Consider the following 13338-nt stretch of genomic DNA (forward strand, 5'->3'; position numbering starts at 1 on the left):
TGTCAGATATACTCCATGACACTATCGCCCTCTTCTGGCCATGGATGGTACCTCTAGTTTCATTTCGTACTACACTGATATAGGTGGGTAGTTCCTTCACATGGCATAGTACTGTACTAGCATAGTGTTGAGACAGTCAGTGTTTTTCCTTCCCTCTTCCACAGGTTGACACCAAAGATTGGCTTCCCCTGGAGCGAGATCAGGAACATCTCCTTCAGCGACAAGAAGTTTGTCATCAAACCCATTGACAAGAAAGCCCCAGTAAGTCAGTCTACCGGGAAGGTAGGGTTAGGTTTAGGGTTAGTCAGTCTACTGGGAAGGTATGGTTAGGTTTGGGGTTAATTAGTCTACTGGGAAGGTATGGTTAGGTTTAGGGTTAGTCAGTCTACTGGGAAGGTAGGGTTAGGTTTAGGGTTAGTCAGTCTACTGGGAAGGTAGGGTTAGGTTTAGGGTTAGTCATTCTACTGGGAAGGTAGGGTTAGGTTTAGGGTTAGTCAGTCTACTGGGAAGGTAGGGTTAGGTTTAGGGTTAGTCAGTCTACTGGGAAGGTAGGGTTAGGTTTAGGGTTAGTCAGTCTACCGGGAAGGTAGGGTTAGGTTTAGGGTTAGTCAGTCTACTGGGAAGGTAGGGTTAGGTTTAGGGTTAGTCATTCTACTGAGAAGGTAAGGTTAGGTTTAGGGTTAATCAGTCTACCGGAAAGGTAGGGTTAGGTTTAGGGTTAATTAGTCTACCTTAAAGGTAGGGTTAGGGTTTAGGGTTAGTCAGTCTACTGGGAAGGAAGGGATAGGTTTAGGGTTAGTCAGTCTACCGGGAACGTATGGTTAGGTTTAGGGTTAGTCAGTCTACTGGAAAGGTAGGGTTAGGTTTAGGGTTAGTCATTCTACTGAGAAGGTAAGGTTAGGTTTAGGGTTAATCAGTCTACCGGAAAGGTAGGGTTAGGTTTAGGGTTAATTAGTCTACCGGGAACGTATGTTTATGTTTAGGATTAGTCCGTCTACTGGGAAAGTAGGGTTAGGTTTAGGGTTAGTCAGTCTACCTGGAAGGTAAGGTTAGGTTTAGGGATACTCAGTCTACAGGGAAGGTAGGGTTATGTTTAGGGTTAATCACTCTACCGAGAAGGTAGGGTTAGTTTTAGGGTTACTCAGTTGACCGGGATGGTAGGGTTAGGTTTAGGGTTAGTCAGTCTACCGGGAAGGTATGGATAGGTTTAGGGTCAGTCAGTCTACTGGGAAGGTAGATTTAGGTTTAGGGTTAGTCAGTCTACTGGGAAGGTAGGGTTTGGTTTAGGGTTAGTCAGTCCACTGGGAATGTAGGGTTAGGTTTAGGGTTAGTCAGTCTACTGGGGAGATAGAATTAAGTTTAGGGTAAGTCAGTCTACCGAGAAACTAGGCTTAGGTTTAGGGTTAGTCAGTCTACTGGGAAGGTAGGGTTAGGTTTATGGTTAGTCAGTCTACTGGGAAGGTAGGGTTAGGTTTAGGGTCAGTCAATCAGTCTACCGAGGAAGTAGGGTTAGGTTTAGGGTTAGTCAGTCTACCGGGAAGGTGTGGTTTAGGGTTAGTCAGTCTACTGGGAAGGTATGGTTAGATTTAAGGTTAGTCACTGCACTGTGAAGTTAGGGTTAGGTTTAGGGTTAGTCAGTGTACTGGGAAGGTAAGGTTTAGGCTTTGTCAGTCTACTGGTAAGGTAGGGTTAGGTTTAGGGTTAGTCAGTCTACTGGGAAGGTAGGGTTAGGTTAGGGTCAGTCAGTCTACCGAGAAAGTAGGGTTAGGTTTAGGGTTGGTCATTCTACCGGGAAGGTAGGGTTAGGTTTAGGGTTAGTCAGTCTACTGGGAAGGTATGGTTAGGTTTAAGGTTAGTCAGTCTACAGGGAAGGTAGGGTTAGGTGTAGGGTTAGTCAGTCTTCCGAAAAGGTAGGCTTAGGTTTAGGGTTAGTCAGTCTACATGGAAGGTAGGGTTAGGTTTAAGGTTTGTCAGTCTACTGGGAAGGAAAGGTTTAGGGTTAGTCAGTCTACCGGGAACGTATGGTTAGGTTTAGGGTTAGTCAGTCTACTGGGAAGGTAGGGTTAGGTTTAGGGTTAGTCAGTCTACCGGGACTGTAGGGTTAGGTTTAGGGTTAGTCAGTCTACCGGAAACGTAGGGGTAGGTTTAGGGTTTGTCAGTCTACTGGGAAGGAAAGGTTTAGGGTTAGTCATACTACCGGGAACGTATGGTTAGGTTTAGGGTTAGTCAGTCTACTGGGAAGGTAGGGTTAGGTTTAGGGTTAGTCAGTCTACCGGGACTGTAGGGTTAGGTTTAGGGTTAGTCAGTCTACCGGAAACGTAGGGGTAGGTTTAGGGTTTGTCAGTCTACTGGGAAGGAAAGGTTTAGGGTTAGTCATACTACCGAGAAAGTAGTGTTAGTTTTAGGGTTAGTCAGTCTACCGGGATGGTAGGGTTAGGTTTAGGGTTAGTCAGTCTACCTGGAAGGTAAGGTTAGGTTTAGGGTTAGTCATTCTACCGGAAAGGTAGGGTTAGGTTTAGGGTTAGACAGTCTACATGGAAGGTAGGGTTAGGTTTAGGGTTAGTCAGTCTACTGGGAAGGTAGGGTTAGGTTTAGGGTTAGTCAGTCTACTGGGATGGTAGGGTTAGGTTTAGGGTTAGTCAGTCTACTGGGAAGGTAGGTTTAGGGTTAGTCAGTCTACTGGGAAGGTAGGGTTAGGTTTAGGGTTAGTCAGTCTACCGGGAAGGTAGGGTTAGGTTTAGGGTTAGTCAGTCTACCGGGAAGGTAGCGTTAGGTTTAGGGTTAGTCAGTCTACTGGGAAGGTAAGGTTTAGGGTTAGTCAGTCTACTGGGAAGGTATGGTTAGGTTTAGGGTTAGTCAGTCTACTGAGAAGGTAAGGTTAGGTTTAGGGTTAATCAGTCTACCGGAAAGGTAGAGTTAGGTTTAGGGTTAATTAGTCTACCTAAAAGGTAGGGTTAGGGTTTAGGGTTAGTCAGTCTACTGGGAAGGAAGGGATAGGTTTAGGGTTAGTCAGTCTACCGGGAACGTATGGTTAGGTTTAGGGTTAGTCAATCTACTTGAAAGGTAGGGTTAGGTTTAGGGTTAGTCATTCTACTGAGAAGGTAATGTTAGGTTTATGGTTAATCAGTCTACCGGAAAGGTAGGGTTAGGTTTAGGGTTAATTAGTCTACCGGGAACGTATGTTTATGTTTAGGATTAGTCAGTCTACCGAGAAGGTAGGGTTAGTTTTAGGGTTAGTCAGTCTACCTGGAAGGTAAGGTTAGGTTTAGGGATACTCAGTCTACAGGGAAGGTAGGGTTATGTTTAGGGTTAATCACTCTACCGAGAAGGTTGGGTTAGTTTTAGGGTTAGTCAGTCTACCGGGAAGGTATGGATAGGTTTAGGGTTAGTCAGTCTACTGGGAAGGTAGGGTTAGGTTTAGGGTTAGTCAGTCCACTGGGAATGTAGGGTTAGGTTTAGGGTTAGTCAGTCTACTGGGGAGGTAGAATTAAGTTTAGGGTAAGTCAGTCTACCGAGAAACTAGGCTTAGGTTTAGGGTTAGTCAGTCTACTGGGAAGGGAGGGTTAGGTTTATGGTTAGTCAGTCTACTGGGAAGGTAGGGTTAGGTTTAGGGTCAGTCAATCAGTCTACCGAGAAAGTAGGGTTAGGTTTAGGGTTAGTCAGTCTACCGGGAAGGTGAGGTTTAGGGTTAGTCAGTCTACTGGGAAGGTATGGTTAGATTTAAGGTTAGTCACTGCACTGTGAAGTTAGGGTTAGGTTTAGGGTTAGTCAGTGTACTGGGAAGGTAAGGTTTAGGCGTTGTCAGTCTACTGGGAAGGTAGGGTTAGGTTTAGGGTTAGTCAGTCTACTGGGAAGGTAGGGTTAGGTTAGGGTCAGTCAGTCTACCGAGAAAGTAGGGTTAGGTTTAGGGTTTGTCATTCTACCCGGAAGGTAGGGTTAGGTATAGGGTTAGTCAGTCTACTGGGAAGGTATGGTTAGGTTTAAGGTTAGTCAGTCTACAGGGAAGGTAGGGTTAGGTGTAGGGCTAGTCAGTCTTCCGAAAAGGTAGGGTTAGGTTTAGGGTTAGTCAGTCTACATGGAAGGTAGGTTTAGGGTTTGTCAGTCTACTGGGAAGGAAAGGTTTAGGGTTAGTCACACTACCGAGAAAGTAGTGTTAGTTTTAGGGTTAGTCAGTCTACCGGGATGGTAGGTTTAGGTTTAGGGTTAGTCAGTCGACCTGGAAGGTAAGGTTAGGTTTAGGGTTAGTCATTCTACCGGAAAGGTAGGGTTAGGTTTAGGGTTAGACAGTCTACATGGAAGGTAGGGTTAGGTTTAGGGTTTGTCAGTCTACTGGGAAGGAAAGGTTTAGGGTTAGTCAGTCTACCGGGAACATATGGTTAGGTTCAGGGTTAGTCAGTCTACTGGGAAGGTAGGGTTAGGTTTAGGGTTAGTCAGTCTACCGGGAACGTATGTTTATGTTTAGGGTTAGTCAGTCTACTTGAACCATAGGGTTAGATTTAGGGTTAGTCAGTCTACTGGGAACAGAGGGTTAGGTTTAGGGTTAATCAGTCTACCGGGAAGGTAGGGTTAGGTTTAGGTTAAGTCAGTCTACTGGGAAAGGAGGGTAAGGTTTAGGGTTAGTCAGTCTACCGGGAAGGTAGAATTACGTTTAGGGTTAGTCAGTCTACTGGGAAGGTAAGGTTTAGGGTTAGACAGTCTACTGGGAAAATACGGTTAGGTTTAGGGTTAGTCAGTCTACTGGGAAAGTATGGTTAGGTTTAGGGTTAGTCAGTCTATCGAGAAAGTAGGGTTAGGTTTAGGGTTAGTCAGTCTACCGAGAAGTTAGGGTTAGATATAGGGTTTGTCAGTCTACTGAGAAGGTAAGGTTTAGGTTTAGTTAGTCTACCGGGAAGGTACGGTTAGGTTTAGGGTTATTCAGTCTACCAGGAAGGTAGGGTTAGGTTTAGGGTTAGTCAATCTACCGGGAAGGTAGGGTTAGGTTTAGGGTTAGTCATTCTACTGAGAAGGTAAGGTTAGATTTAGGGTTAATCAGTCTACCGGAAAGGTAGGGTTAGGTTTAGGGTTAGTTAGTCTACCAGGAACGTATGTTCATGTTTAGGGTTACTCAGTCTACTGGAACGATAGGGTTAGGTTTAGGGTTAGTCAGTCTACTGGGAACAGAGGGTTAGGTTTAGGGTTAATCAGTCTACCGGAAAGGTAGGGTTAGGTTTAGGTTAAGTCAGTCTACTGGGAAAGTAGGGTTAGGTTTAGGGTTAGTCAGTCTACCTAGAAGGTAAGGTTTAGGGATAGTCAGTCTACCGGGAAGGTAGGGTTATGTTTAGGGTTAGTCACTCTACCGAGAAGGTAGGGTTAGTTTTAGGGTTAGTATGTTGACCGGGATGGTAGGGTTAGGTTTAGGGTTAGTCAGTCTACCTGGAAGGTAAGGTTAGGTTTAGGGATACTCAGTCTACCGTGATGGTAGGGTTAGGTTTAGGGTTAGTCAGTCTACCGGTAAGGTATGGATAGGTTTAGGGTTAGTCAGTCCACTTGGAATGTAGGGTTAGGTTTAGGGTTAGTCAGTCTATTGGGAAGGTAGGATTACATTAAGGGTAAGTCGGTCTACCGAGAAACTAGGCTTAGGTTTAGGGTTAGTCAGTCTACTGGGAAGGTAGGGTTATTTTTAGGGTTAGTCAGTCTACTGGGATGGTAGGGTTAGGTTTAGGGTCAGTCAGTCAGTCTACTGAGAAGGTAGGGTTAGGTTTAGGGTTAGTCAGTCTACTGGGAAGGTATGGTTAGGTTTAGGGTTAGTCAGTCTACTGGGAAGGGTTAGTCAGTCTACTGGGAAGGTAAGGTTTAGGCTTTGTCAGTCTACTGGGAAGGTAGGGTTAGGTTTAAGGTTAGTCAGTCTACTGGGAAGCTATGGTTAGTTTTAAGGTTAGTCAGTCTACAGGGAAGGTAGGTTTAGGTGTAGTGTTAGTCACTTTACTGAGAAGGTAAGGTTAGGTTTAGGGTTAGTCAGTCTACCAGAAAGGTAGGGTTAGGTTTAGTGTTAGGTTTAGGTTAAACAAACTGGGAAGGTAGATTTAGATTTAGGGTTAGTCTACTGGGATGGTAGGTTTAGGCTTAGTCAGTCTACTGAGAAGGTAATGTTTAGGGTTAGTCAGTCTTCCGGGAAGGTACGGTTAGGTTTAGGGTCAGTCAGTCTACTGGGAAGGTAGGGTTAGGTTTAGGGTTAGTCAGTATACCGGGAAGGTAGGTTTAGCTTTAGTGTTAGTCAGTCTACCGGGACTGTAGGGTTAGGTTTAGGGTTAGTCAATCTACCGGAAATGTAGGGTTAGGTTTAGGGTTAGTCATTCTACCGGAAAGGTAGGGTTACGTTTAAGGTTAGTCAGTCTACAGGGAAGGTAGGGTTAGGTTTAGGGTTTGTCAGTCTACTGGGAAGGAAAGGTTAGGTTTATTGTTAGTCACTCTATTGAGAAGGTAAGGTTATGTTTAAGGATAGTCAGTCTACTGGAAAGGTAGGGTTAGGTTTAGGGTTAGTCAGTCTACTGGGAACGTATGTTTATGTTTATGGTTAGTCAGTCTACTCGAACGATAGGGTTAGGTTTAGGGTTAGTCAGTCTACCGGGAAGGTAGGGTTATGTTTAGGGTTAGTCACTCTACCGAGAAGGTTGGGTTAGTTTTAGGGTTAGTCAGTCTACCGGGATGGTAGAATTAGGTTTAGGGTTAGTCAGTCTACTGGGGAGGTAGAATTAGGTTTAGGGTTAGTCAGTCTACTGGGAAGGTAGGGTTAGGTTTAGGGTTAGTCAGTCTACCGGGAAAGTAGGGTTAGATTTAGGGTTAATCAGTCTATCGAGAATGTAGGGTTCGTTTTAGGGTTAATCAGTCTACCGAGAAGGTAGGGTTAGATTTAGGGTTAGTCACTCTACTGAGAAGGTACTGTTAGGTTTAGGGCTAGTCAGTCTACTGGGAAGGTAGGGATAGATTTAGGGTTTGTCATTCTACTGAGAAGGTACGGTTTAGGGTTAGTTAGCCTACCGGGAAGGTATGGTTAGGTTTACGGTTATTCTGTGTACCCGGAAGGTAGGGTTAGGTTTAGGGTTCGTCACTGCACTGCGAAGGTAGGATTAGGTTTAGGGTTAGTCAGTGTACTGGGAAGATTGGATTAGGTTTAGGGTTTGTCAGTCTACTGGGAAGGTATAGTTAGGTTTAGGGTCAGTCAGTCTACCGAAAAAGTAGAGTTAGGTTTAGGGTTAGTCAGTCTACCGAGAAGGTAGGGTTAGATTTAGCGTTAGTCAGTCTACTGGGAAGGTAGGGTTAGGTTTATGGTTAGTCAGTCTACTGGGAAGGTATGGTTAGGTTTAAGGTTAGTCAGTCTACAGGGAAAGTAGGGTTAAGTGTAGGGTTAGTCAGTCTACGGAAAAGGTAGGGTTAGGTGTAGGGTTAGTCAGTCTACCGGAAAGGTAGACTCTACCGGAAAGGTTTATGGTTAGTCAGTCTACCTGGAAGGTAAGGTTTAGGGTTAGTCAGTCTACTGGGAAAGTAGGTTTAGGGTTAGACAGTCTACCGTAAACGTAGGGTTAGGTTTAGGGTTAGTCAGTCTACTGGGAAGGTAAGGTTTAGGGTTAGTCAGTCTACTGGGAAAGTACAGTTAGGTTTAGGGTTAGTCAGTCTATCGAGAAAGTACGGTTAGGTTTAGGGTTAGTCAGTCTACTGGGAAGGTAGGGTTAGGTTTAGGGTTAGTCACTCTAATGAGAAGGTAGGGGTAGGTTTAGGGTTAGTCAGATTACTGGGAAGGTAGGATTAGGTTTAGGGTTAGTCAGTCTACTGCAAAGTTAGGGTTAGGTTTAGGGTTAGTCAGTGTACTGGGAAGGTTGGGTTAGGTTTAGGGTTAGTCAGTGTGCTGGGAAGGTAAGGTTTAGGGTTAGTCAGTCTATTGCGAAGGTATGGTTAGGTTTAGGGTTAGTCACTCTACTGCGAAGGTATGGTTAGGTTTAGGGTTAGTCATTCTACCGAGAATGTAGGGTTAGGCTTAGGGTTAGTCAGTCCACTGGGAATGTAGGGTTAGTTTTAGGGGTAGTCAGTCAACTGGGAAGGTAGGATTATGTTTAGGGTTAGTCAGTCTACCGGAAATTTAGGTTTATGTTTAGTCAGTGTACTGGGCAGGTAGGGTTAGGTTTAGGGTTAGTCACTCTACTGGGAAGGTATGGTTAGGTTTAAGGTTAGTCAGTCTACAGGGAAGGTAGGGTTAGGTGTAGGGTTAGTCAGTCTACCGAAAAGGTAGGGTTAGGTTTAGGGTTAGTCAGTCTACCGGGAACGTATGGTTAGGTTTAGGGCTTAGTCAGTCTACTGGGAAGGTAGGGTTAGGTTTAGGGTTAGTCACTTTACTGAGAAGGTAGGGTTAGGTTTAAGGATTGTCAGTCTACTGGGAAGGTAGGTTTAGGGTTAGTCAGTCTACTGGGAAGGTAGGGTTAGTCAGTCTATCGAGAAAGTAGGTTTAAGTTTAGGGTTAGTCAGTCAAATCAAATCAAATCAATAGTCATTCTACTGGGAAGGTAGGGTTAGGTTTAAGGTTAGTCAGTCTACTGGGAAGGTATTGTTAGGTTTAAGATTAGTCAGTCTACTGGGAAGGTATTGTTAGGTGTAGGGTTAGTCAGTCTACCGAGAAAGTATGGTTTAGGGTTAGTCAGTCTACCGGGAAGGTAGGGTTAGGTTTAGGGTTAGTCAGTCTACTGGGAAGGTAAGGTTTAGGGTTAGTCAGTGTACTTCGAATGTAAGGTTTAGGGTTAGGGTTGTCAGTCTACCGGGAACATAGGCTTAGGTTCAGGTTTAGTCTGTCTACTGGGAAGGGAGGGTTAGGTTTAGGGTTAGTCACTCTACTGAGAAGGTACGGTAAGGTTTAGGGTTAGTCAGTCTACTGGGAAGGTAGGGTTAGGTTTAGGGTTAGTCAGTCTACTGGGAAGTTAGGGGAAGTCAGGAGAGTTAGGGTTAGGGTTAGTTAGTCTACAGGGAATGTAGGGGAAGGTGGGAGGTTTCGGGTTAGGGTTAGTCAGTCTAATGGGAATGTAGGGGAATGCGGGAGGGTTAAGGTTAGGGTTAGGTTTAGGGTTAGTCAGTCTACTTGGAATGTAGGGGAAGGCGGGAGGGTTAGGGTTAGGGTTAGGTTTAGGGTTAGTCAGTCTACTTGGAATGTAGGGGAAGGCGGGAGGGTTAGGGTTAGGGTTAGATTTAGGGTTAGTCAGTCTAATGGGAATGTAGGGAAAGGCAGGAGGGTTAGGGTTAGGTTTAGGGTTAGTCAGTCTACTGGGAAGGTAGGGGAAGGCGGGAGGAAATAATACAACACAATGTATAATAAACATTGATAATATAATAAAGACATTGCACAAATGTGTAAATTAGTAAAATTACCAGCAAATTGAGTCAACCCCTTCCTCTTTTCCTTTTCTACTCTCCCCTCCTCTCTCCTCTCTGCCTCTCCATCCTACTCTCCCCTCCCTCCTCTCCCCTTCTCTCCCCTCCTCTCTCCTCCCTGCCTCTCCCTCTTCCTCTCTCCTCCCTCCTCTCCCTCCCCTCCCTCCTCTCCTCTCCCTCCCCTCCTCTCCCCTCCTCTCTCCTCTCTGCCTCTCCCTCCTACTCTCCCCTCCCTCCCTCCCCTTCTCCCCTCCTCTCCCTCCCTGCCTCTCCCTCCTACTCTCCCCCCTCCTCTCCCCCTCTCTCCCTCTCTCCTCCCTGCCTCTCCCTCCTCCTCTCCCCTCCCTCCTCTCCCTCCTCCTCTCCCCTCCTCTCCCTCCTCTCTCCTCCCTGCCTCTCCCTCCTCCTCTCCCCTCCTCTCCCTCCCTCCCCTCCCTCATCTCCCTCCCCTCCTCTCCCTCCTCTCTCCTCCCTGCCTCCCTCCTCTCCCCTTCTCTCCCTTCCTCTCTCCTCCCTGCCTCACCCTCCTCATTTCCCCTCCCTCCTCTCCCTCCTCCTCTCCCCTCCTCTCCCCTCCTCTCTCCTCCCTGCTTCTCCCTCCTCCTCTCCTCTCCCTCCTCCTCTCCTCTCCCTCCTCCTCTCCCCTTTGCCTCTCACCTTCTCTCTCTGTAGGATTTTGTGTTCTATGCGCCGCGGTTGCGGATCAACAAGCGTATCCTGGCGCTGTGCATGGGGAACCACGAGCTGTACATGAGGAGGAGGAAGCCTGACACCATCGAGGTTCAGCAGATGAAGGCCCAGGCCCGGGAGGAGAAACACCACAAACAGATGGAAAGGTACAGGAGGAACACGTGCAGTCATGTAGTTGTGATTCTGACCAGAAGGGGGCAGCATTTTATTAAAATATGTCTGGTCAGTACCAGAGCCACTTAAAGGGTGAATCTCTGTATTCCCTTGATTCCTCAAAGGAGGTGAGAAGAGCGGACATTGGGAATTACAGAAATTCAATTGAAATATTAGCCTGATCCACCATCCTGACAGCTGCTCTCGTGTGTCCAATAAGGCTATTTAGAGACAGCCATGGACTGGATATCTCTATTGCTCTTATGTGCATTTTTGTGTCTTACCTTTTTGTAAAGCATTTCGAAGTTGCAGAATGTTGTACCTGTGTTGTGATCATATTTTATACATCAAAATATAGTTTGATATTGAATGATATGAGTAGTATATTCAACAATTCATTTAATTTAATTTGAATATATTATTAGCCCAGGCATTTTCATCAACTGAACCTGGCCTCTTTTGTTTTACAGAGCCCAGCTAGAAAACGAGAAGAAAAAACGAGCACATGCAGAGAAGGAGAGGGAGAAGATAGAGAAAGAGAAGGACGAGCTAGTCGAGAGACTCAGACAGATTGAGGAACAGACGCTAAAGGCCCAGAAAGGTATCTACATCTCAACACGCACACACATGAACACACATTACACACACACACACACGCATTACACACACGCACACACACACAAGCAAAGGATACAACTTCAGAGGAACAATGTAAAGGAGCCTGATTTGCATCATCTCACTTCTTTTTAAATATCACAGGTTAACCATGCAACCAACACCTTGGAGTAACACTAACACCCACTGTAGTTCACAGCTGGTGTTCAGACACTCAATTACCACAGAACAAGTTCACAGCTACAGTACGCAACACTGGGATTTGCATACTAGGCTCTTGTTAGGAGGAGTGAGGAATGGGCTATCATTTACATTTACATTTTAGTCATTTAGCAGACGCTCTTATCCAGAGCGACTTACAGGAGCAATTAGGGTTAAGTGCCTTGCTCAAGGGCACATTAACGTCATTTAGCAGACGCTCTTAGCCAGAGCGACTCACAAATTGGTGCGTTCACCCTATAGCCAGTGGGATAACCACTTTACAATTTGGGGGGGGTTGGAAGGAACACTTTATCCTATCCCAGGTATTCCTTAAAGAGGTGGGGTTTCAAATGTCTCCGGAAGGTGGTGAGTGACTCCGCTGTCCTGGCGTCGTGAGGGAGCTTGTTCCACCATTGGGGTGCCAGAGCAGCGAACAGTTTTGACTGGGCTGAGCGGGAGCTATGCTTCCGCAGAGGAAGGGAGCCAGCAGGCCAGAGGTGGATGAACGCAATGCCCTCGTTTGGGTGTAGGGACTGATCAGAGCCTGAAGGTACAGAGGTGCCGTTTCCCTCACTGCTCCATAGGCAAGCACCATGGTCTTGTAGCGGATGCGAGCTTCAACTGGAAGCCAGTGGAGTGTGCGGAGGAGGGGGTGACGTGAGAGAACTTGGGAAGGTTGAACACCAGACGGGCTGCGGCATTCTGGATGAGTTGTAGGGGTTTAATGGCACAGGCAGGGAGGCCAGCCAACAGCGAGTTGCAGTAGTCCAGACGGGAGATGACAAGTGCCTGGATTAGGACCTGTGCCGCTTCCTGTGTAAGGCAGGGTCGTACTCTCCGAATGTTGTAGAGCATGAACCTGCAGGAGCGGGTCACCGCCTTGATGTTGGCGGAGAACGACAGGGTGTTGTCCAGGGTCACGCCTAGGCTCTTCGCACTCTGGGAGGAGGACACAGCGGAGTTGTCAACCGTGATGGCGAGATCATGGAACGGGCAGTCCTTCCCCGGGAGGAAGAGCAGCTCCGTCTTGCCAGGGTTCAGCTTGAGGTGGTGATCCGTCATCCATACTGATATGTCTGCCAGACATGCAGAGATGCGATTCGCCACCTGGTTATCAGAAGGGGGAAAGGAGAAGATTAGTTGTGTATCGTCAGCGTAGCAATGATAGGAAAGGCCATGTGAGGATATGAGATGGGTTATCATTTAGAGACCATAGGATGACTGCTAGCTGTTTTATCATGTTACAGGGAAGGGGGACTTGAACATTCATTCTCTATATTGTTGGCCCTTGACTTGTAGCACCACAGCCGTCATAACCGAAAAGGGCAGAACACACCTGGGGCGTATTTACATAGAGTGAATGGCTGGAGGGAGAGAGTTAGCTACAGCCCTGAAATCCACAGCAGATCTAACGAATCACTGCATATCCATTCTGTAGGTAAAAGGCAGGAGTTTATTTGCTTGGCTGAGATAAAATTATACGATCCCGAAAGGGCCATTCATATCAGAATCAGACTGATTTATTTCTACAGTATGGTGCCTCTAGAAATGCTCTCATCAAATATAGGTCAGGCCTCTCTCAGAGGTATCTCTCTGTTTCCCTATATAAACACTGGTGTTCCATGGGAGATTATTAAAGTCCTCCTCTTGTGTTTCATGACATAAAGAGATGAATGTGTGAATGTACACTACTGTTCAAAAGTTTGGGGTCATTTAGAAATGTCCTTGTTTTCCATGAAAACATACATGAAATGAGTTTGAAAAGGAAATATTGCAAAATGCATAGGAAATGTAGTCATTGACAAGGTTAGAAATAATTATTTTTAATAGAAATAATAATGGTGTCCTTCAAACGTTGCTTTCGTCAAAGAATCCTCCATTTGCAGCAATTACAGCCTTGCAGACCTTTGGCATTCTAGTTGTACATTTGTTGAGGTAATCTGAAGAGATTTCACCCCATGCACGCATGACTGTAAGTCGCTTTGGATAAAAGCGTCTGCTAAATGGCATATTATTATTATGCTTCCTGAAGCACCTCCCACAAGTTGGATTGGCTTGATAGACACTTCTTACGTACCATACGGTCAAGCTGCTCCCACAACAGCTCAATAGGGTTGAGATCCGGTGACTGTGCTGGCCACTCCATTATAGACAGAATACCAGCTGACTGCTTCTTCCCTAAATAGTTATTGCATAGTTTGGAGCTGTGCTTTGGGTCATTGTCCTGTTGTAGGAGGAAATTGGCTCCAATCAAGCGCCGTCCACAGGGTATGGCATGGCATTGCAAAA

The 13338-nt window shown here is 46.1% G+C and overlaps 1 protein-coding gene across 2 annotated transcripts in view; it reads left to right on the plus strand.

The window, feature by feature from the left end:
• Nucleotides 1–13338, plus strand: part of LOC121536868 (radixin) — a 101348-nt gene that overhangs the window by 77634 nt on the left and 10376 nt on the right. For both annotated transcript variants that reach the window (XM_045206629.1, XM_041844474.2), the window contains exons 8-10: nt 165–261; nt 10063–10226; nt 10704–10834. In XM_045206629.1, the coding sequence (XP_045062564.1) occupies nt 165–261; nt 10063–10226; nt 10704–10834 (392 nt within the window). The remainder of the gene's footprint in view (nt 1–164; nt 262–10062; nt 10227–10703; nt 10835–13338) is intronic.

Source organism: Coregonus clupeaformis, chromosome 23 (genome assembly GCF_020615455.1).
Source record: "Coregonus clupeaformis isolate EN_2021a chromosome 23, ASM2061545v1, whole genome shotgun sequence".
Lineage (NCBI taxonomy): Eukaryota > Metazoa > Chordata > Actinopteri > Salmoniformes > Salmonidae > Coregonus > Coregonus clupeaformis.